General features: G+C 42.6%; 1 protein-coding gene across 2 annotated transcripts; it reads right to left on the bottom strand.

The window, feature by feature from the left end:
* Window positions 1-1,536: 1,536 nt before the first annotated feature.
* NSG1 (neuronal vesicle trafficking associated 1) lies at window positions 1,537-22,563 on the bottom strand (the record flags this gene model as incomplete). 2 transcript variants are annotated; one of them, XM_080623460.1, is made up of 4 exons in its annotated part: window positions 1,537-1,737; window positions 7,007-7,117; window positions 18,808-18,924; window positions 22,435-22,563. In XM_080623460.1, 4 exons carry the CDS (start codon window positions 22,561-22,563, stop codon window positions 1,537-1,539), a joined length of 558 nt encoding a protein of 185 aa, XP_080479586.1. The 2 variants fall into 2 exon arrangements, with proteins under 2 accessions (XP_080479586.1, XP_080479587.1); XM_080623461.1 differs by lacking the exon at window positions 18,808-18,924.
* Between the last annotated feature and the right edge of the window lie 2,605 nt (window positions 22,564-25,168).

Here is a 25,168-nt window from a genome sequence, read left to right on the forward strand (position 1 = left end):
TGTGTAATGCATGTTTCATGTCAAACCTAGAGAATGAAGTAAGAATGGTTATTTTAACTGTACTGGTAAGAAAGGTAGTTGATAAAGCAAATCTACTGGAGAAAAATCAAGTAGAGCTGACCAGATCTTGAGAAACAGCCCATACTGAGGGTTTTCCCTTCATTTTGATACAGTCTCTACCAAAAAGGAACTTCTGACATCTCCACTACCCCTTGTCCCATTCACGTGACATGAACAGAAGGGTGACTGGCTTGACCAGATGCTTCACGCACTTATTTTGTCTAACTCTTAAACTAATAATGTGGGTTTTGTAATATATATTTAAGATTTATAATAAAAATGAAAACATGGTTTCACACAAATAGATAAGTCTGTAATTACAATGGAACTTCTGCGTGCATCCACAATACTACGTTCTTCTATGTCTTTTCCCCTCCCCATATATGAACAGTTCTACTCTTCACTTTGTTTCATGTGTAGCTTTAAAAGATCCACTTGTGGTACCCAGTCTGCTAGTTTCATGTGTGATGCTTTGTGGTTTAAAAAGTATCACACTCCACACTATGCATACACTGAGAGCTCTTTCCAATTCATAAAAAGGGAAAATGTTAATGTAATGTAATAAGAGAAAATTTAGACGTTACTCCCTCACTTGCATCCAACAAATTACATGGCAGACTACATGTACTGTGCATAGGTTTTCTGCCTCTGAACTATGACCAAAAGATGTAATTTCTCATTAGGACATCCTGAACTGCCTTGGTTTTTTACACTATCCTCAGCATCCATCACTAAAACTGTCTGTGTTTTTCCATGACATCTACCTAGTTTGTGTTTCAGTGCACATCCGTACCAAGATGCTAAAGCCACAGTGGAAATGCAGTTAAATCCTGCTGACAGCAATAATAAAACATTGAGCATGCCTTGTTGCGGAGAACTTCATCATCACTTACAAAGAAACAACAGTAGAGAAAAATGTAAGAAAAATGCTACCTGACACTTTCTTTCTCCATACAAGTCATTACATTATGCCCTTGACATCAATGCTGACTCTCATTCTTGCTTGAGCCAAAAGTAAGTATTAGATAAAGCTTTGAGCTGAACAAGAGATCACTCTGGTTATGGCTGGGGTGTTTCAGTTTGCAAAATGACAGAGAATAAAAAAAGTCATAAGTAAAGGATCAATTCAGAGAACAGAACACATGATTTATCTAAGGTCCAAGCCCCAAAAATCCGGTGATGAAATCTGTCAGTATCCAATGAACTGCAAGAACATACCTAACATTGGGGGTTTGTTAACATTGAAAATGGTGTCAAAGCTCTAAAGCGATGCTGATAGGCACCTTGTCTTACGCCCATGAATGTTCTGCAGCAAGTTTTTGGTTTTTTTTTTGCAAAGCAGTATCAGCAAACAGAAGCAATTGCACCATAAACATGAGTAACCTCTAAATTATCCGTAATTATATTTAATGAAAAGTTCCTTAAAGTCCCTTAGTTACCTTCAAATGACATAGTGTTACTAATTAGCGGATCATACTAAGCCGATTTCTCAGCAGCTTCAGTCTCCTGTTCCGATAGTTTCTCTTCTGACAGTACTGTCATCCATGGGGACACTGAGCGTGTGATGGTTTGCTTGGCCAGATTGTAGTGGTTTATGACTGTGTAAAACTTCCCTCGAGCGCTGGAGTCTTGTTCAGAGTAGTAGTTTTCCAACCCAGCTGGAATGCATTGATTATTCTGAAAGGAAAATCCATCAATTAGATTACAGATACAGCCCCATTCACATACTGAACGTGGTTCAGTCAGGTTTGGTTTGTTTCTTCTTTCCCTTTTAGTCTAAGCCAGCATTTATTTTCTGTGAGTCAAGATGCAACATAAAGCAATTAACTACGATGTTTTCCTACTGTGTTCAAAATGTTCTTCCCCACAATCCCTAAACTACTCATATATTTGCCAGCAAGACCAATCCAGGTTTATGTGCCAGAACCATTAATACACAAGAAATATGCTTGCCTGAAATTATTTTTAAAAGTAAAGTACTCAATCCCCAGTTCCAGCCATACTTTGGAATGGTTTTTCCTCCCCATCTAGTTTCCAAGCGTTTACCCTACAGTTACAGTTGTCTGTATCCTACCCTTGGATTAGCTTCAGGCACTTTTATATGGTGTTTTCACTCTGAGGGACAGAAATTAATACAGATATATTGGTGCCAAGGTACAAACAGTTTTATAGCCCCATAAGAAAGACATACAGGAAAAACATAGTGAGTAGCCAAGCTTATGTGCAAGTGTGTACACACATACAGAATACTTCACTCTTGATTGTCAGAAAGACACAGCAGCAGCAGGCTTTTAAAAAGCTATCTTTAGCCACGGGACTGCATTATTTAATTTCCCTTAAGTGTAAGAGAACTGAATAGAAACTGCTGAATGCTCAGAGCTTTTGAAAGAGAAATATGCGATTTAGAGGGTAGGATCCAAACTTTGCTGTAATCTTCAGAACCAAAGGGAGTGCAGTGCATTAGTCAGCAGGTATCATCTAGCCCCCGTTCAGGGATGATGCAGTAAAAGCCAACGCAGCAGCTACTTGCATGAAGGTAAAAAAATTACTTGGGCATATCCTGTGACCTCCCCAAGTCTTGCTGCAGAAGGTGACAGGTCTCTCTGTAGGTCCTCTGCCACATCTGCCAGTCCAGGCTGCCTGGCCTGATAACCATTCCCAAACCAACCCAGTGCTGGGGCAGACCCCTGGGCAACTGAATGGACCTTCTACGATACCAACTAGGAGTAGCTGCAGCTTGAAGAAAAATAAGTTTAATAGCTTCTACCCTCTTTTAAAAAGAAATGGGCTTTTTGGTCTTCCTGCTTCCCACACTGGCTAAGATTTATAATATCCCAGCACAGCAACTCTGAACTGCTGCTGGTCTCATAGAAATTGGCAAATGGAACTTAATATTGGAGACTGCTGAGGACAAACACACATGCAAAAATGCCATGGGATTTAGGGCCAGGTGCTATCCATCTCAATGTGTCCACCTTTCCTTTTGGGTTGACTCTAGTCCTTGTCAGAAAACCAAAAGAGCATAAACAAGCACCAGTAGCAACAGTTTCAAATGGTTTAAATCGTAAAGCACAAAAACTGGGGGTCAGATCTAACAGTCTTACCTTAATATAAATTTTGAATCCTGAAGATGTTAGTGAAAAAAAGCATCAAAAGGTATGAAAAAAAAAAAGGAAGACTTGCCAAAACAAGAGGCCTGCAGGTAGCCTCGTGAACCTGCCTGCCCTGAAGAGTACATGTGAGTGCTGCAAGCAGAGTCGTTGCCATGGGACTAACAGCCCTCCCACGAGTTACACCTCCTCAGTGCCAACCTGCTCCTGTGACAGAAGCCTTGATGCATGTCAGACTTGCAACAGTGCTCCAAGTTACCATCACATCCACCCAGGTTTGGTTTATCTGGTATCATCTGTTAAGGAGGCACAAGGGCAAATTCTTCCCCAGTGTTTTGCTGGAAGTAGCACTACAGAGCAGGCAGGATTTCACCCCAGCTGAGCAGACGCTTGTGCCTATTCAGCACTGTTTTAGTTCCTGTGGCCATAACCATTACATATGCCAGCTGCCAGACTGGGACCTAGATTTAAAACATATAATCCAGAAATATGGAACAGAGTTACTTGAGATGAATGTTCTCCTACCTCAACCTTGCCATCTTCTGGAAGTATCATCCACGCTTTATCTGGGAGAGCTGACACTACTTTTGATGTGATAAAACGACTAAGAAGCAGACAGACACAGCCATCTTTGTAGTGATTATTTCACCCAGTTATGCGATGCAGTCACAATTGTAAAATTGTAAGTATTTAAAATCAGATCAATCCATTGGCCTAGTGAAATCTGGCCACAGAAATTCAAGCAAATATAATTACTGGTGCTGAAGACAAGCCAAGATTGCTGCCAGTCTAAAAGAATGCCACAGCATCTTGTGTTGCTTTCAGAATCGTTTTGCTTTGTAACAGGCAAAAGGACTCAGTAAGGGGTTTTTTTGTGTTCACAAACACACACAACATCTGACCGAAGAGCCTAAAGAAACACACAGCAGTTGCCATCCTGACTGCATTTTTGAATGCTTCTAGAAAAGACGGGAAAAAGCTCCCTTCTGCTCACTGCTCCTTGTGTTCTGCTCAAGGACAGCCCCTCTGCTTAGCTCCTAACAAGCCACACAGCACTGGGAGTGACTGAGCAATGGCAACTGGGACCAATGCTCATCCTGCTGCTTGCCTAATACCTTCATCTTACATAGGACATCTCTACATCCTTTTTGTTTCCATGGATCGCAGGTAAGAGAAGTAATAAGGAATGCCATGAGGAGAAACTGGAATGCTCCAGAGTGAGTTGACAGTCTCTTATTTGTTTCACAACTCTTCTATTTCAGAAATTAGTTATGGGTTAAGGCCTTTGAGAAAACCCTGGTTGCCAGTCTATGGCTGTGTTATGATGACTCCTTTTGTTCCTTTGACATGAAGACTCCAGTGGTATTCACTTCTAAATAGTATTTTCTGTCACATTACCTTTGCTGGGTCAGTAATTCTGAACATAATAGATGATGGTGTTGTCTTTAATGCACTGAAATTACTTTGCTGTACTGTCCATGAGTCTGACAGAAAGCAAGTGCATTGGCAATGAAAGCTGAAGGGTAACAGACGTAGTCTGGGGCACACTGAAGCCCTGCAGAAACTTGTCCTGGATGGAAGTGGACTCAGGTCTTTGAGGAAAACGCAGGTGAGTCACCAAAAGCCAGTGAAAATCACATCAGAGGAGTGATCTACCCAATGTAAGTACTAGGGCTCTGTCAGAAAGCTTGAGCAAGCAGAGAGTTGAGGCTCGAGGAGTTTGACTTTGCTATGCAAAGGAAGATGAACGCCTTTCTAAGCACACCTTCAAGCCCTGGATGTATAGGACAGCAGGAAGGTTGAGAACACTGAAACCTTTGGAACTGCTCCATGTATGAGAGCATCAAGGCAGAGAAGAACAAGTCTGACTCAGAGCTATGGTACATCAGCCTTTATGCAGAGATTCCCATGGTACCAGGCTTCCTGAGGCAGGGGACACCTCTGCCGTTATCCTGGAAATCACATCAGCATCCAAAGCCTAAGGACATCTAGGATGGAGAATGTTACTGAGTCTACATCAAGCACAAAACCAGTCCACTGAGACACTGGTCACAAGGCGACAGATATAGTCTTCATGCCTCTTAGGACATCTGTGCCAAGCTCTGACATGACATACTACAGACTCTCCCAGAAAAAAAAATGCAAAGGCAACAAATACAGATTCATAGTTTCATATCGTTTCAGGCCTTGTGTCATTTGCTAATGTGTTTATCCTGTAAAACTCGTATTCAAGAGTTACATGACCAAAGATGCTGGGTCTCTTGGCGTTACGCCATCAAGCAGCTAGGAATCAGCCTTCAAAACTCAAACACTGGGAGAGTAACAGTAGTGCAGGCCTGTGTATATGCTGCACCTTAACCACAGAGCATGAGCTATGGGACCTTCTGCCTAACCTCTGTTTCAAACACAGGGCCCTAAGGAGAGAAACCCAACCACACTTTCACAGTGTAACTGAAATACAGCTAAGAAACTGTTCTCTCCCCTTAAACATGTTTAACACTAGGAAGAGAGACAAAAGCCAGAAGGCTGCAACTCAAAGGGATACAACCTTGTATGAAAGGAACCAGAATCAGCAGGCTGTTAACTAGACTTACAGCAGGAATATGTAACTGGCCATTCCTGTCAAGTCAGGATCACATCAAGACAGGCTCAGTAGGAACATAAGAGTCTGTATTCCAAATTGCTCAAAGAGAAATCTTAGGGGAAAAAAGGCTATAGTCCCATGAGACATGAGCACAGCGAGGTTTCAGTGCTTGTCTGAGACAATGCAAGAAAACAACAGCAAAACCAAGCACTGGATCTCTGAGTTACCTTCAGATATTCTCACCACAGTATCTTCTGCCCTTGAACCAAGGGAAAGCAGTATAACCTAAAACTGACTACGTGGAGCTAAGTTAATAGAGCAGGGCATCACTGATTATAATTTTGGACTAGATCCTTGCAAGATATTTATATGCCTGAAGTGACAGAATCAAAAATCCTAAACAGGATCATCAAGGAGTGCTGAGGCAGCCATTCCTTCTTAAGTCCTTCTGAAGACACTAGGTACCCATTTGATTCATTACGTGCCTAAGTATTCTTAACAAATTAGAGGGAAGGATGCCATCATCACTGCTACTTTTCTATCTAATTACAGCCAAGCTCAACCCTGCTGAATTTACAATGGAGAAATCAATGTTACCTTTCTGACTTTGAGCCCCGGTCACAGCTGAGGAGCCAGCACTAATATCTTGCACAAATGAAGTGCTCTGCAGCCTCCCTTTCGGATAGAACCAGAGGTCTTCTCTGATAAATGTGTTTTCCCTTTTTTTGGCATCACTTTTGGCCCATGGCAGTAGGGCTCCAAGGTCACTGTTCTAGAACAAGTTTTTTCTACAGAAATAACCCTGAAGTCAGTCTGCTGCTCCTAATGAGAACATCACTCACTGGGTTTTTGACACATATTCCAGAGCAATTTTTTTTCCCCCTCCAAGTTTTATCATTCTCTTCTTTCCTAAGACACATGAATTTAGAGGAACAGCAAAATTAACCCATATGACCTAATAAATGAGGGCTTTGCCCAGACAACCAGAAGTGAAATAGGTTTGAAGGACACTAGTGCTGGGACTTTTGCTGTATTGTTAAGAGCATTAGCAAAATAACAATGTTAGGAAAATCATGCAATAATACAACCTCAATTATAAATTAAGCAGAAAGAAACAGCAGGAAGCACAGTAACCTCTGTAAACAAGCATAATTTTGTATTCAATACAGTATGACTTGATCAAGGTTATACAGAAAATAACACAGAATATTACATGCTCTCCTAATTTTTCTAGCATGTGAATGCAATTTACCTTGAAAACAAATCCTTCTGGACAGGTATGGTCATACTTGTAAACCTTGTAGACTACCAGAAATACAACACAGGTTAAGAACGCGAGGGCAAAAAGGACCAGCACAGTCACCTGTGAAGGAAAATAAAACATGCTCATGTTAGTAACGCACTGCTAATTGTATTGCTGCTTGTCACTGTCAGCAACAGAAGCCACCTCTGAGTGCACTTTACAGTAAAATCAAGCAAAGGATTAAAACAGCTGCTTAATTACTGAGGGAGAACAGGGAAGCAGCACCTAAGTGCTTCTACATCCCCCTTCTCTGAGAAGCAAGCAGTTTGTCTGGTCAGAGGCCCATTGCCTCTGTACTGCAAAGTGGGTTTGGCTGCGCTTCTTCTGTTAAGTGCACACGAGGCCAGAAGGACACATGGAGGTAGCCTGAGTCTGCTGCTGTCTGGATGATGCAAGTGTAAGTCTAGTTTATGTCAGCTGATAAGCATGTTTGTTTTCCCTGTGCCTGTCCCAGAATGGAGTCAGGTGACAGCGCTTTAGTACAGGTGTCATCTGGATAATACAAAGGTGACTGCAGCAGGGCATGGAGAAAGTAATATCTGCCCTCTCTTGTTAGGAAGAGAGTTTGTTGCACCTGCTACAAACATACAGATAGTTATACCATAAGTCTGCATGCTTGGTTGCTCAATCCTCCTGAATTTATAGGTTGAAACAGTACTTCTTTGCCACACAGACTGTGCAGGAGTAGCTCACTGCCAGATCCATAAGGGAATATACCATGCTCAATACTGGGCTATCCTCAAGGAGCAATGTTGCACCTCTTTGCACAGTGCTCACAGAGAATCCTGGAATGGTTTGGACTGGAAGGGACCATAAAGCTCACTTAATGTAGGGACTGGCACATGGAAGATCACGTGATGTGACGGGAAGTTGCCAGGAGGGACAGGAACCAGCTGACTCTGGGGAGGTGCCTAGGCAACAGATATAAGGAATTGTAACTGCGCAATAAATCGTTGTTGACCCGCATTCTGTGAATGCGCTATGTCTTAACCCTAGTTCGGAGGGAACTAGTGCTTCCGTCCCTCACCACACGAGTAGCGAGAAACTACAACCTAGTTCCAACCCCCCTGCCATAGGCAGGGACACCTTTCACCAGACCAGGTTGCTCAAAGCCATGTCCAACCTGGCCTTGCAACACTACATTACAGAACCATTACAGACTGCATTATGTGGCACTGACTTTCCACCATGTCTGTAAGCACCTTTCTGGTCTGGAACTTGGGTTTGAAGTTGAGTCTACAATCAGTGTCAGTATCAAGCTAACCCTTCTCAGGAATAAACCTAGAGCAGATGGAAACCAGCAGCCTTATTTAGGGTAGGCTGGAGACAGAACTACCTCTAGAATGACTTTGCCTCTGACAACAGAAAAGAACAAGATTTTGACCTAGCAGTTACACTGCAAAGCTCCCAATTCAGCTCAGATGTGAGCTGAGCAAATAGCATTCTTTACCTGGGAGAGTGTCCAGAAGTGTGTTTTTATTATTCTAAAGCTCCTACTGACAGACAAATGAGTGGCTCAAGGAGATCACACAGTAAGAGTGGTTGAGCTTTTTGGGGTTTTGGAAAATTAGAAAGAAGCCAGCATGTTCTACAGCATAAGAAACAGCAATAAACAGAAACAAGCAAGATTATGTGATTAATTAAAGTATAATATAATCTAAATTTTAAAGGAAGACAAGTAAGCCAGTTGTATACATCTTGTGAAAAGAGAACTTAGACACATGAGGGTCAATTATGCAAACAAGAATAATCTGGTATTTGAGAAACCACCACCAACAAAAACTCTTGTAGCTTTGACTCTTGGTAAAAACCACCACGACACACTGCCTTTATGATAAACCCCAGAACTAACAAGATCTGCAGCACTGTGAACTGTGTGTGACAGTGGGACTGAAGAACTGAGATGAGATTTTAGGACTTCTCATGCTGGGCAGTGAACTTCATCATGGGCAGACAACAGCGAGTGCTGCACTTCCTGGCTGAAACAAGGCTGGGGAGTTTCACGTGCTGCTGAAGCCAAGGATTTTGTAAGGATTTTTGACAGATAGAAAATAAGCACAAAAGGAGGGCTGGAAGAGAGGCAGGGAGAACTACTGGTCAGAAAGTAATTTAGCAGAAGAAGCATAGATATTAATGTAACAATGTCCATTGAAACAAGACAAGGAGCAAAGGACCTTTCTGGTTAACAGCATCACCTTCAGTTTCTCTGAACAGTCACTGCATTGCAAAAGCCTCACACTGACATCCATTTTCAAACCTAATTAGTGTTTCCCCAAGTTTATTATTTAATTGCATACACAAAGGTTAATTAACATGGCTCACTCTGTCTTGCCAACCTTCCATTTTCTGCTGACATGTTCCTTGTCTCGGTATGTCCAAGAGCTCCAGAATCCAAGCGATAAAGCACATTTTCCTTTCTGGTCATTCTCTGTGGCCCAGTTTAATAATGAACAACATACCCTCCACCTCCCCCCCCTTCCTACCCAAGCTATGCCCTAGCTCAGCCCTTCTCATGTGTTTTTAATCAGGCCTCTCCCTTTTCTCTTCCATGGTTGTTTGGGGCCTCTTCCTGTGTTTCCTCAACTATTCCACCCACCTGCCTGTACAAGGCCCATCACACTCCAGCTTGGCCCAAACCTGGCATCCCACCTTCCACCATTTTCCCTTCCCTACAACTGTAACAAGCCTTATTCTCTACTCTCCCCCCAGAATTTTCCTTGCACTCCAGGCTCTAGGAAAACTCAGCCCTAAGCCTGCAGTTCCCACTTGGGGCTCCTTGTCCCACCTCCCTATCGCCTTGCTGCTGTCCCTAAGTCCTGCTGTACTGTATGCAGGGCCCCAATGCAGGTTCACAGCTCTGCCTGCCTGTGGGGTCATGGGCCCAAGGCCACCTTTCCCAATGAAGCAGTGTGGGAAGGTGAGGAACCAGAAAGGAGCCAGAGGCTCCTCACCCAGTACACACAGTACAGTCTAGTTGCAGGTTTTGGGTCATTCACTTCCCACTGACTCAAAGTGTGTGTGCTATACTGTTCCTTTTGCTCTGACTTTTGCTTCTTTCTCTTGGAGAAGAAATGGAAAAGGGACTAGAAACTGGGGATAGAAAAGATAAAATCCAGATGGGATTATTGCTGAGGCTTCCCATGCCGTACAAGATATATTCCACACAGCCACTGACAAAGGCTGCTCTCTCTAGAAGCACAGGCCTGCGACATGGGACACAGACACCAAGCAGAACAATCGCTATGTTACAGATGAATTCAGCTCACATCTGCCTCCTCCACTAATAGGAGTGAACAGTTTAGAATACTTTGAAAAATATTCTCATATCTCAAAGCATTTTAACCATATTCCCTGGCTATCCTACGAGCTGGGAATAGTAGATTCATACCAGTAGTTCCCAGTTGTAACTATTCTGACATACAGATGAGGCCTCAGGAATATACTATAAAGATAACAAGCTCATTCATAGTTGAGACCAACTATTAATAAAAACTAACAGAAAAAGATCTGTATTTCCACAATCACTGCAGGACCACTATCTCCAAAGCTCTGAAACTGTTTTGGAAAGTAATGATGTTTTTTGATAGAGGTCAAAAGCCGACTCTTGTGCAGACTGCTGGAGCCTGGCAAGTTGCAGAGCTAGAACCTCACGGCTGATTTGCTGAGACATGGAGCATTTATCTGCTACACAGACGTACATGGAGCTGTGAGTTCTCACTGCTCACACAGGTCGTCACATCCAGCATGGTTCCTCCATTGCCACGCAGTAAACCACTGGAAAGCACTCTCAGGGCTCCTAATTTGTAATTTTCATGGGTCTCTCCTGCTTACTGTATTTCTTAAAGTTATTCACTTTGGTATTAACATGTACATTAAAAAAAAAAAAAATTATTAATTTTGGTATTAACATGTAAATTGTTATTCTCATTATCTCCAATAATCTGCAATCACACTCAATCTGCAAATCCCTAATCAAGTAAGCTCTTGTATCCTTCCTATTAGAAGAGAAGCTCCCTTCTCTTACCATCCATCCTTCAGGATACAAGTAACACCCATCTAAGTAAAGGACAGTCACATGTGCAAATGACAAATATGGAAAGAAATCCATCACTGGATTCCAAGGTGATTGCAACCACCTGTTAACCCAATCCACTTCTCTCTTATAAGCTGAAAATCCTTCTCTTCCTTTTAATAGCCATTTTCCTTTACTCTCATAATAAGTCACCACTGATGGTCCACAACTGTCAGACTCTCAGGTTCACTTCTAAACTTGAGACAGTCAGCTTCTCTCCCCCTCCAGTAACACAGTACAACCCTAGCTTCCCACCTCACCTTCTGAGACCTCTTCTCCCAGATGCCTTCCAAAAATAAAAAGCATGGGAAGTGGGAAGCCATCAAAGCTGCTCTTTAGACCACAAGCTCTACCAAAGCTGTCATTTTATTGCCTTCTTCCACAGTAGCTTTGTACACTCACTATGAAAGAGTTATTCTCCTCTTTCTACCAAGGCACTAGCAGCAACTTGCCATCTTCCTCTGTTCAAGGCAGGAGAGGATCCACTGCATGCACAAGCACCACTCCCTCCCTTCTGGAAAGAATATGGAATCTCTTCTCTTTGTGGTAGCCAGCTGGCATAGTGCAGAACCCCACACAGTGGAAGCAGAAGTCTTCTGAATTACTATGATCGTTCACTGCCATGTACATCCCACCAAACTCCAAGGTGACTGTCACATCACAAGAGTGACGGGCTTTTAAAATGCTTTTTATAAAATAACTACAAGACAGCAGAAACAATTCTTCCTTTGAACTAGGAACTCCAAGTGTGGCTTTGTTTTCATCTTGAGAGTGTCCTTTAAAGGTGGTTTTAAGGGGTCTGGCAGCAAAACTAAGTGAACAGAAAAGACGACAAGGTATTATGTATGTGGCAGGTTAATAGATTGTAAGTGAAGAGCAGAAGGACAACGTCTAGCCAGAAGCCGTTACAGTAATCGAAATGAGAGATGACTAATGAATGAACTAAGTGCACCCATAGCAAAAAAGCTGTCTTCAGTCTCTGTAAGCATTTTACTGAACAAATTAAACTCACCAGATCTGACAACTCACTAACATGTAAACAGCTTGTGAGAGGCCTTGCCATCAGAATCTGCTGTATCTTCCCAATCAGTCCATCCTACTTCGCTACAGCTGCAAAACACTGCACACTGCATTTTCTCTGCCTGGCTGCTGCAGTCTCCTCCTTCCTCACTCTGCTATAATGTTTCTTGTACTGCCTTTTAAATCAAGCTGGACTATTAGAGCAAAATTCATCAACTGCACCAGCTGTGCCTGCTTCTCTTCACACTCCTTCCTGGCTCCGGTCCCTTTCTGAGCAGATTACAAATCATGTTTCAAGCCATGCACAAGTCTGCCCCTTTTTTTTTTTTTTTATCTCCTTCCATTTTGCCTGTATCCCACTAAAGCCTAGGTGCAGCTGATTTTTCCTCTGCCTTCACCACCTTTCGAATCATGCCTCTTCCTCTTGACCAACATTCTTATTAACACACTCTTACTGTGCTGCTTTGCACTGCCTTCCTTCATGCTTTTCCTTCTGTCATGCACCTTTCTGCACACAAACCCAACTACGAGCATACCTGTTATTACATAAAGTGGAACTAAAGTGGAACTAACAAGACATGCAGTAATTTTCGCTGCTCAATCACTGGCACTTGGTCACATCTCATCTTGCTCCACGTTTATGCATTATCTATTTCAATTGCAGCCTCTTGGGAACACAACTTTCATTTCCGATTTGCCTGTACAGTACTAGGCACAGACTTGGTGCTAGCACTAAACAAAAAGGCGGAAGACATAAATTTATAGAGCACCTTTCATACAAAGTGATTTATAACCAATTTATGCTCTGCTCACCAGTGAAATGCAAAGCCCACTGGGATGAAAAACAGCAACTCTGTACAACCATTTAGGCCAGGAAATTAAGATTATTGCCATCCAATTTAAACTACAAGAGAATTTTGGGCAGGCAGACTGTAATTACAATAGATTGTGTCTGGCTACAGCTCACAGACTGAAATTCGTAAAACACCACACTGACTTCCCTGCAAATGGCCGTGACCTCCATTTCACCTCTCTCCACTGAAATCCTGCATCTCCAGCTGCACAATGCCCTCTACCAGCACATTGGAGAACACTGAAATCAGCACTTCACTTCTAATATTCCTGCTTTTCCAAAATTATATTGTTTGTTATTACCTGTCCCTAGAAGTCTACATGAAAAACGTGTCTGAAACGCACTTAAACATTAAGAACTGTTCAATTTGAAGTAAATGGCAACATGAAAGAAAAAAAAAAAAAAGAACTTTTGTATCTATGCATGCAATATTTGACTTATTTATGGAGCAACCTAAATTATACATAACAACTTGGTACAACTTCCCATACTTGTTTGTCTCAGGAGCATATATACATATACAAGATGACCAGTAACTCAAAAGACAACCAGGTGCATTGCAGAAGAGTATTTCTAACATGATGTCACGTTTAGCTATGTGACTGGTATCTACCTATTAAACTCAACTTTCTTCACCAGAACACTCACATCAAACCTTTGTGGTCAAAGTGTGGGGTAAAGTGTACAGAAAAAGTAGAAGAAATTAAAAGACTGTCCTTCTCAAACACAAATAACAAAGATGAAGAGGGAACTGGCTTGGATGCTCACCTGGAGATGACTGGGAGGAGCAGCAAGAAAGGCAGATAGATACATGAAGGAAAATAACTGCAATGAAACTACAGACCCAGAGCTTATTAACACACAGCACAAGACAACAGAACCAGCCTGAAGGGGAGCAGATTAATGAAACCCAAGGGAGATACTGTTAGACAAAAACAGGTTAACAAGGCAGTGGCCTTGAGGGTCCAGCACTTGTGGCTCAACAATGAATATTGCTTTCATTTTCCATCACATGGCACCATATATTAGTTTCTTAACTACAGGGATCTGAAGAAGCAGTTCAAGAAACCCTGTGGCCCTCAGATAAGAACTCTGATACTTTCCCAAACAAACAAAGAGGATATTACTGAGGCCAGCAGAAAGGCTGGAGAAGGTTACTTCAGGAAAGGCAAGGCTATAGAGGTGTTACATATGGAGAGGCCCAAAACATCATCTTTGTCACCAGCGTCACTGGTTCTGCTCCAAGAAAAGGATTTCTAATGGATACAATAGCAGAGGACATTTGACTTGGAGCAGGGGAGGTGCTGTTAGGCATCCACTTAACTTAAATCTTCCAGCTCTGACTGTAACAAAAATTCCTTTTAGCCAAAAATTTAGCATAAGGATTGTCAATGTCACATCAGAGACTTGTCTAACAGGTAAAGAAATGGAAAAAACAACAGTTGCCATGCAGAGCCTTTACTTACATCAACTGATTTGGAACAGCAGTTACACTGAAAGAAGAATCTCCTTTATTTTTCTTTCTTGAAGTAATAATAGAAAGATTCAAACCCTGCCAAACGCTTATGCTTGTGAGTAACTTTAATCCTCTGAATAGTGCTACTGAAGAAAACAGAACTACTCATGGCAGTAAGTACCTGTCACTCTTCCAGCACTAAGTGACAGACACAGGACATACTTAAGGATGTGATACCCTGCACAGAAATCAGCTGACATCTCCTGCACCTAACAGACTTTTTCAGTAGGAACAAAGAGCTATTCAACACACAGAGTATCACACAGAAACAAAGAGATTCTTTTTGCAGCAATAATAACTATTGGTGTTACTAAGAACAGGTTAAAAAGTCAGAAATATATTTTAAAGGATGCCACTTTAAGACAGGTCAAAAATGAAGTATTTAAATATACATTGCATACATTTTTCCAGTCTTAAAAACAGCAGGTAAAACTTCAAGAACTGATTTAAAAAGGAAGTCTTGATGCCCCTTCCATAACCTCATACAGATATTTCAACAACTGCTTGCTACTTGACAGTACATGGCTTGCATCGTATGGTCTTACCACGGATATAAGCTTAAGGCTTTGGCTCTGTAGTTAGATGTACGTAGAGATGTCAAGGATAAAATCTGAAGAACTGAATTGCCTTTGAATAGAACCAAATGGCTGAAGACATACCACAGCTTGGATTTATTTAAGGACTTGAAATGTATTGGGAAACATAAGTATGTGCTTTCAAAATACCTCTTTATGTTCCTTATTCAGGTTTCCCTCAAAGACAGAAAAAAAATCTCTTGTTTGGATACAACAAACATTTTTTAAACCAGTGTGTTTGTGCAAAACTGTCAATTGCAGCCCAATTCAGTAGGTGCCAAAACAGACATCCCACTGCAAAATCCAACTGGAGTTCGTAAAAATGCTGCTCTGACAATGGCAGGGCAAAGGTTTGGCCTTGCGTAACTGATACCATTAATTTTTGTCTGCAATAACTTCTTCCTATGTCCTGATCATAAGGCTCATTTGAAATGACATTTCCAGTCTTGTTGTGTTATTCTGTATAGTCTACAATCTACAGGAGAGAAAAACCTGTCTCATTCGAAGCTGCTTTGCAGATGTGAAGGACCAACTCCCCGCATTAGCCTGCACTGTTCAAGGAACACAAGCAAGACTTCTCTTTCTCAATGAAAAATAACCTCCAGTGAAAAAAATCACCTCTTCCTTGGTGTGGTTAGTGCCATAAAACTAAATGAAGACAATAGGGTTCTCAGAATCAGGAAGTCTTCATATTCTTCTGACAGATTCTGATTTGAATTCAGAATGTGGCTTCAAACAGGAAAATTATACTTGCAGTTGTCTTTGTAAACATTCTCAGCTCTGTTGTAATAACCGTGGTAATGTGGAGAATGCAGAAAATAAGTTTTGTAATTTCTTATTCACCCAGCTGCTAAAACACTAAATGATCTACATGACATATGCACATGCTGGAGTTGCTTCCTTTGTTAGAATGTGTCGTTTCTTAAGAAGAACAGCTTTAGATGATCTGCACTGCTGAATCCCAAAAATGCAATCTGCTTTGTCCTTATTTAAGAAGTACACATCTGAGAACACACATGTGAATTATTTGTAAATAGGACTGACTCTTATTTTTAGCACAACATGCAGGCTGGGTTTTGTGGCAAGCTTAGGCATTGGTGATGTACAATATTCAAGTCACTGAAACAGCATCTGAAGCTTTTTTCATGAACCCAAGCCAAAGTCAATATCCCATCAGTTAAATAATGCATCTCATAATTATAGCAAATATTTAATTTTCAAACAAATATCCTTTTGCTCTCTCAGAATCAACAGCAGTAGTTAACATGATGGTTCACAAATAATAAGGACTCGGGAGAAAACCTCACACAATCAGTACTTTTCATCTACATATTTATGAAATTTCATCAATTATTCATGTAATATTTACTACTGGGAGTGGTGAATACGACAATCATCCCTGCTGGAGAAGCAGTCAGTTCTCTTGAAAATGTTGCAAGCAGCATAATTCAATTCTAAAACTGTTACATAGAGATTAAGGGACATTTTTAGGACCTGGATGTTCTGCATGAAACGATTGTTTTCAATTAACTGAACTGGTTTTCCTAATTGATCAACCCCCACACTCTTCTTCAGCAGCCCAGACTTACAGCCACAGTGTGAATCACCCTGCAATTGCCTAGAGATACCAGATCTTACTGAAACCTCTCTCTGATGCAGTAGTTACCTAGCAGCAAAACCTAGCAACCCTGTAGTATGAGATTAATCCCAGAGTTATCACCATAAAAGAGTATCTAAAACCTATTTTTTTTTAAGTATGCCATCCAAAGGTATATAAAAAGGCAATACAAAAATGCTCAGGCTTCTAACTGTTCAGCTATTCAAATTAGGAAAGACTATCCAACAGCACAACAAGCTTTTATTGTTCAGTAAGGTCTCATCTGCTCAGCTCTCCCAACAAAAACGGAAAGAGCCCAGATTATAAAGGGATGTGCAAAAAAATTTAGATGAAATCAAGATGTTCAGAACCCTTCCTTATCTACAATTTAATGTAACAATGAAATCCCTTAGTCGCAACAGCTAGTAGATAAGCGCAGAATTCCTCAGGTATAGATTCTGCTCAGCTGCTTGGAACCGAAGTCTTAGCAGCATACGCAAACTAAATACTCTCTCTTCCCTTTTTTTGCTTTTTTATAATGTAGTAAGTATTTTCAGATCACCATAGTGTGACCAGGACACACACAAAAAGACAGCCAGGCATAAGTTCCCTTTGTTCTCAGCTGTCCATCTTCATCTTACCCAACAATACAGTGTATTCCTCACCTGAGAGGAAGGGGATTATTCTCAAGGACTGGTGCCAAGGAGGAGAGCGTCAGTCAGAACGTAGCATTTTCCCTGAGGGATAGGATGTCCTTGCTCCACACCAGGGAACAGAAAAACTGGAACTAGGTTTCTTACCTCCTTAGTATATTTCTGCCACACCACATCTCTCTTATTAGCTATCTGGCATGGCTCCCCACATAGCTTACTGGGAACCTACAGGCTTCACTGTGTGGCTGAAGACTCCACCAGGTGACCTGCACTTAAAAACATTTGTCCTGGTAACGCTCTGCGAAGTTCCTTTGCAAACGTAGCCCAGAGTGTCTAACCCCTCCTTGAACCTTTCACTTTCTTTGTTCAGCATAGTCCACAGAGCTGTGTATACAGTTCTGAAGGTAGGCTTGGGCCTGGGCAGCTTTTAGAACCACAGCTCAGGAACAACAGAACTACAGTCTCTGGGTAGGCATTACAACTCCCATCATGCAAACTGAGGTTAGAAGTGTGCAATATAAAGAAAATCCACATCCTTACTGAAACTCTGTAATTTTCCTTCACAGTAAATGTTAGGCTTTCCCAATGTATTTGTACCTATGCACTGACCAGTGTCATTGCTTACCATTCAAAAATGCTTTGGCACCCCTGCATAATATTCCAAATTAACAGCCCTGAAAAGCTGTAGTCTTCCTTTAAGAGAGTAAGTTGGAAAGCATGAACTGAAGTGCCAACTTTCCTGCTTTGCCTTACTTACACAGAGCAAGAAAACCTATCCTCCAGTGAGAAGACGAAACGGTAATTGAATCCTTGCACAAGTTAAGCTCTCAGCTTTCCTGTAGTAGTACTAAAGGGAGTAATAGGGGTGTGGACACTAAAGAGTAAATCTGAGGCAGATTCTTGCTGAACTGCTGTCTGCCAGTAACAGTCATGACCAAGCTGTGAGATACAACTGGACCAAGAAAACTGATAGCAAAGAACTCTGGTATACATGCTTGAGCTGCCAAGTCATACATTTAACTATAAAAATATACATAATGGACTGTGACAGTGCTTTTAAGAGAATGGTTTGGCCACAGTGAAAAATAAGAAGCCAAAAAGAAAACAAATACTCTTGTGGTTCTTGTTCTTCAACACTAACAAGAGCTTTATCCATTTCCTGAGAGCTACCTGCATGCAGCCCACATACACCCTGGCCAGCCACGTTCTATAACCGACACACTGACTGAAGTGCCTTCGGAATTAATCTGCCTGTGAGGGATTGCAAGCAATAATGCTGCAAGATTTGCTCTGCTCCTAATTGCTAAATACTGATCTATTATAACATTTATCTTTCTCATGTCCTGCTATACCCACAACAGCCACTCTGTCAGTTCTAGACACTTTTGACACAATCAGCAATTGATTTTAAGCACTTCTGTGAACACGACCAAGTCATTAACATCTTCATATAGCATTGCTTACCTTAAATCTTTCTGAAACCCCTTCAGTGATGCTGATTGTGAATTCAGCTATTTTAGGAGTACGGAACTTCCCCTTCTTGCGATCAGGTTCATATTCTGTTTTTGTTTTGACCACAACCTTTAAAAAAAAATAAAACAAATCAAAAAGCTGTCACGTGAAACACAGAATCATAGAATGGTTTGGTTGGAAAGGACCTTAGGATAACCTAGCTCCAGCTCCCTGCCACAGAGAGAGACACCTCCCACTAGACCAAGTTGCTCAAAGCCCCATCCCACCTGATCTTGAACTGGCCATACAAATCTTACTTATTCATTAACTCTTCTTTTACCTGCTTACAAGCACATCTACCACAGTGCTTTTTTTCCCCTACTTGTGTAATTGTTTGGCAGCTGAAGGTTGTCAGTTATTTTTCCCAATTATCCATCAAAGTGGTTCTGATGAACCTACAGAAGACTTGTTATGCAACAGTTGCACAAACAGTTCTCTCAGCTGTAGTGGTACTGTGCTGCTACCCTAGGCCAGCATCTACTTACTTCAAATCCAAATCATGAAACTTCCCACTTTACATAGTTTGAAAACAGCCACCTCCATTTGCTTCAGGAGGTCCCACTACTGGAATTTCAAACTGGAGACTAATAGGACGAGACAGTTATTGAAGAGTGCCGATAGAAATCTAGCAGATGATGCCACCAACAGTCATGTTCTTTGAAAGCACTAGTTGCTATTCACTATGTACTAGACTATAGGTCTTGGCACTCCTATATTCAACATCTAGCTTTGGAATTGCCAGCTGCAAGCAGCAAGATGCCCACAAACCCTTGTGTTAATGAGATTTCTTGAATAATCCAAGGCTCTTCAACTTCAGTTTATTCCTTGCTATGAGTTACTGCCCCAAGCTACACCATTTAGCACCTTACCCATATTCCTAAAATACCCATTACGTCAGTCACAGCTCTAGTGCTCTCCCAGGCATTCTAATTGAACAAAATTCTTACAAACCTAACCTATTTGCCTCATTCTTGCCTTCTGCAGTTTTTCAGGACCTTTTTCAAAGTACCACTCCCAAGACAGGGTGCAGTTTATCATACTAACAGTGCTAATAAGATCTGCTCAGTTTTCTCTGCTGTTTCAAGTTAAAAATATGTAGACTCTAAGATTCAGAACCAGATTCTATCTATAGTGCTACCCATGGTCTCAATAGCAACTACATTATTCTGAAGTTAAGATTGTGACACTTACAGACAGCAGGCAGTGAAATTAAAGCTTTGGCTTCCCTGAAATGGCATCTAGAATGTGTACTGTACCTGGATTCAGTACCACAGAGCTTACCAGACACACAGCATTACACATATATATATGTGCAGGGCAAAGGTTTAGAACTACTTTACCTATTTTCAGCTCTAATTAATTACTATTTAATTTTACAACTGCGAAACAGCATCATGGAAGTAAACCGCAGATTTCTGGAATGCTTTTTAACATGTTACTTCCCCCTTTATGTTGCATAACCTCAGGCAACTCAAGTCACCCTCAGCTGACACTGAACATAAAGTTCTATCTTTGTGGTTATGTAATGTCTTCTTTTGTTTAATATACCTAAGTATGCATCTAGATCAGTTCATCCCTTTAATTTAGAAGCTGTCAAAATCATGAAATTCTTAGTGTTGTAGTCACTGCTGTTCAAGAAGTTATGCTTCACTGCCATATTGGAGCGTTGTAGGTGAAAAATAAGCATAGATATATGATGTACTCTATTCATTATACATTAATAGCTTTGTACTTCAGAATTTGATCTGTGTGCTAATCTTGACTTAATACTGTTTCTTTTTTTTTTTTCCTCACATCAGTTGCTGTACTACTGTCTTTAGGCCTGTATCAACCAGTAAAGTCACACTGACCTCGCTAACCAGTTACAGCCGGCAGGGCAAATAAATATAATGGTTTTATTGTTTCCCCTGTATGTTTGTGAAAGGAAGGAAAGCTAACATACAGATAGACCGTGGAAAGAGTAGAAGAGCCAACGAGATATTCCTTTATTTAAGCTTCTAACCTAGCTGTAAATCTGCTTTCATTCCAGACAAATGGCGTGAAGGAGGGAGGAGTTCTGCCTCATTTTAGTAAGAGCAATCAGGCTGGCAGAGAACCTCCTGGGCTCACTAAAGAGGCTCTGCTCAGGTTAAACCTATTACCATACAGATCCCCAGTTCAGACTCCTGCTTAGCAGTGCAGTAACATAACAAATTCCTTTGGACGTTGGTCCTTGGTAATCGGTTATATCCAGTCACCAGCTGGCAGGCGTATCAGCCACAGTAAGGCTTAACTTGTTTTAAAGCCTTAGGGTGCAATTTTGTCCTCAGTTACAAGATTTACACCCATGTAACCAAGGGCAGAAAATGGACCCTCATGCTCTCTAACAGCTGTTATGGCTTATTGCATTTATGCTTACCAACTGGTCACCACACATGACACAGAATGGTGTTGATAGCAATTAAAATGGAGGTCACAAATTTATCTGTATTGCCTACATGCAACACTCTCCTGAGACAAATTTCACAAGGTAAAATTCTTTACTCCAGTATAAGATTATGTGATTTTTTTTGAGCTATAAGGAAGGTATAGCTATCAGTTTATCTAGAAATAGAATTGCGCTCATGGAAGACACAATGCCAAAAATAAAAATTAGCATAAAGGTATTACTATTTCCTAGTTAAATTTGCTATTTTTCAAAGACTACAAAGCATTTTCTTTGCCAGATGCATAAGTGAGAAATGTTCAAATAAGTACCCTACTAAAACAGGATACTGAAAAACAGGATACTGGAATATTTGAAAATTTATCCTACTACTGTATGCCTTACCTGTAGTAACACTTGCTGAATTCTTATTGTGAGAATAAATGCATTTACATGCTATCACATCACCTTCCTAAATCCTTAGTAAGCAAGCCACGTAACGAGGTATGCAGGATGCACACTTCCCTTCCAACCTGTAAGCAGCACCTTGGACTGTCCCCTTCCAGCTGTGTAGCATCTAAATCACTTATTTGGAGGGTTCTGAACCAAATCAGCCACCAAGGAGAAAACTCAATGGCCTGTTCTCATCTCATTATTTCAGCTTGTCAGGGTCTAGTGTTAATTTCCTACTGAAGCACAGAGGGATTGTGGAAGTTCTTTCTTCCTGTGGCAAGTCTGCCCATGCACATCTTGCAAAGAAATAAAGCAGTGCTTTATCCCCCGCATTAGGGTGGCATTTTCTGGACAGAAAATTCGTATCATTCACAGACAATACACAGTACCTTACAGACATAAAAAATTTCCAGAATGGAAAGGGCTATGACAATACAGCATAGAAAAGCTTGCATTTTTATGTTTAGATATTTCATACAGCAGCACTGAAATCTATAGATGCTTCTTGCTAATATTTCCCACTATTTCTTAATGCAAATCATTACTACTGGATTTTCATTAGCTTAACTGTTAATCTTTTTCCCCAGAGGGAACTAGCATGCCTTAAAACACCCCGTATTCCTTGACATTTCTAAGCTGCTCCTTACACATAACCTATTCTTTTGTTGCTCGCCTGAGATTTGGGTGTGATTCTCCAGGGTGGAAACTAATGCCTACTGTACCTTATCAGGAGGCGGGAACTGGAGCTGATTGACATCCAGGGGTGTGATCAGGGGGATGGTGTCAAATCCATCCTCCAAAAGGGGCTGCTTTGTGCTCTTCTCGCTGAAATTATTCCCCAGTTTCACCATTCTTCCAGGCTAGAGGGATTTTCTGCTGACACACACGCACAAAAATTCAAAATGTCAAGAACTCGGGATGCACCAGACCTTTCCACAGCCCTCAGGGAAATGGCTTATGGAAAAAAAGTAGTAAATGTTAAATATTAATATTAAACAGCGTTGGTCGTTGTGACTCGGTTACATCTTAGCGTTTTGGGAAGTACAATGGCCAGCGCTTTTGTTGTCGTAGTTAAACAAAACACAAACCCCAAAGCACCCCAAAACGCCCGACACTTTAGCCTGATCCCCGCGCCGCCTCCCCGCCCGGCCCCGGTGCGGTATCGCCCCTCAGCCCGCGGGATCGGCCGGGCACCGGTGCCGGTCCCCGCCTCGGGCCCATCGCCGCATCCCCCAGCCAGCCCGGCTCTCCTCACCGCCTGCCCTTACCCGCAGGGCACCCGCCGCGCCCTGCCCCGGCATCCCGCTCCCTGACCGCCCCTCAGAGGGGTAACGGCCACCCGCGGCTCCCGGCCCTTGGCCGAGGTGTGAGGCCGCGGCCCCGCCACTCACCGCCGCGGCTCCCGGCCCTTCCTCGGGGGGCGGCGAGGCGTCGTTCCGTTGCGCCGCGGCCCGCGCAGCAATGGCGGAACGGGGGTCGAAACGACTGCTGTCCCTCCGCGGGGTTCCTCTGGGCGGACACAGCGCCTGGGCCGTGACGCAGCCGCTGCGTGGCTGAGGGCAGCTCTGGAGCAGCAACAGCAGCACAAAGGGGACCCGCGGGGATGAGGCGGGCGGCTCCCCACAGCCAGCTACTGGCGCAGCGGCAGCAGGTGGAGGAGGCGGGGGCGGGGCGCGGGGGGGACGGGACGGGACGCGACGCACCGCCCTCCGAGCCCCTCCCCTGGCGGAGCCGTACGGAATGCTATGGAACGGAACAGCACCGGAGGAGCGGTGGCTCCCAGTGTCCTGCGTTAATGGCTCGCGGAGCCGCCGCCGTTCCTCTCACGGCCCCCCCGGTGTCCCTGAAGTACGGGCCGTCCGGCCCCGGCGGAGGCAGCCGCGGTATCTGGGGCGGGGAAGCCAGTGAATACGGTAGCGGAGGGGGCCCGGCCTCGCCTTTGCCCGCCGGCGGTGCTGGTTGTGAGGCGAGGGGTTGTCACCGCGTGGTTAGCTTCGTCCTTAGCGCGTCTGCGAGGAAAGGACGATCGTGCCTGTCAGGGTGGTGAGAGCGAGCTCCCTCCGCAAAGGGGGGCACTGCGAGTGCTGGACTTGGCGCTCGCGTCGCTTGAAGGTAAATGCGTATTGCAGAGCTCTGCAGCCCCAGTGAGGGGAGGGGACATCCATCTTATGATCTCGTCTGTCCTGGGGGGAAACGAAAGTGATTCGTGTTCACAGTCTGCTATAACCCAAGGCAAGCGGCGTGCTCATTCTGCAGTCTGGCAGGTGAGCTGCATGTGGAGCAGAACCCGCTGTAGGTGATGCAACAAGTGACTGGGATGGTGGCAGCTCTTGAGACGAAGAGGCAGGCAGGCGCCTGGCCTTTATGCCTCAAACCAAACCAAGCTCTTCTCACAGATGACAGCATGAGCAGCCCCTCAGTGTGGTTTGTTCCGGTTGTCAGATCCAAATGCACTCCATCTCTCCTTTTCCGAGGTCAATGGCCTGTGATGTTAGAGGCCCAGGTTCCCTTCCTGGCTGTGGCATAAAGAAAGTCACGTCTGACTATGGATTGTCTTGTCGATCTCATTTATTTCTCTCATCAGTGTTCTGTTCTGAGTAAATAAAGTGTAAAATAAGCTTGTCTGACTTGAGTAACATTTCATAAATCATACATGGATGTGTTAAGTAGGAAAAAAAAATCTCATTTTATATAAAAATTGCACCTGTAAGTGGAAATACAGGGGTTTCTCAGAAAACAAGAAGTACTTAATTTAATTTTGGCAATACCCTTGTCTTTTACAAGCAAGTGTTCTTGAGCAAACAGATGAATAACCCACAGATGGATGGGTGTAATTCATTTATTTGTATGTGAAGCCAGAGTCATTCAGAATCCAAATAACATCAAAAGTCCAAGTGATGATCAGAAGCGTATTTGACAGAATACCATAGGGAGCCAAAATAACACAGCAAATGGTTTAACAAATTGACTGACGACATCCTTTCATCTCCAGCTTCTGTGATTTTATATTTGAGCCCTTCTGTTGGCTGAAAATAGTCAAAAGCAAAGGACGACTGTGTATTAAGAGTGTGCCTGAGGAAGTATCAGATTAAGATGAATGGATGTAAATTCCCCAGTTGATTGCTGTGGCCCTTTTTTTAGTTATTTGAGCATATTCAGGGGTACTCTGTTTTAGTGTCTGTTGTAAAGAAAAGGAGAATTTTGGATAACCTCTCCACAGTGTAAGTTATTCTTGTCTTTGGCACCATGCATTTCCTTAATGGTAATCTGCCTTTTATGAACTTGCACTAACTAGGCATAGTCTTGCCCATTTCTCTAGATTTATGGAAAAGTCTGTACACAGCATGTTTGTTAAGCAGATAGACACTGCACTGAGTTGCCACTCAGTACTACTACAAATACTTGGCTTAACATTTTTAATCTGAAGTGCATTTCATCCCATATACTATGACGTAG

Source organism: Psittacula echo (genome assembly GCF_963264785.1).
Source record: "Psittacula echo genome assembly, chromosome: 1".
Lineage (NCBI taxonomy): Eukaryota > Metazoa > Chordata > Aves > Psittaciformes > Psittacidae > Psittacula > Psittacula echo.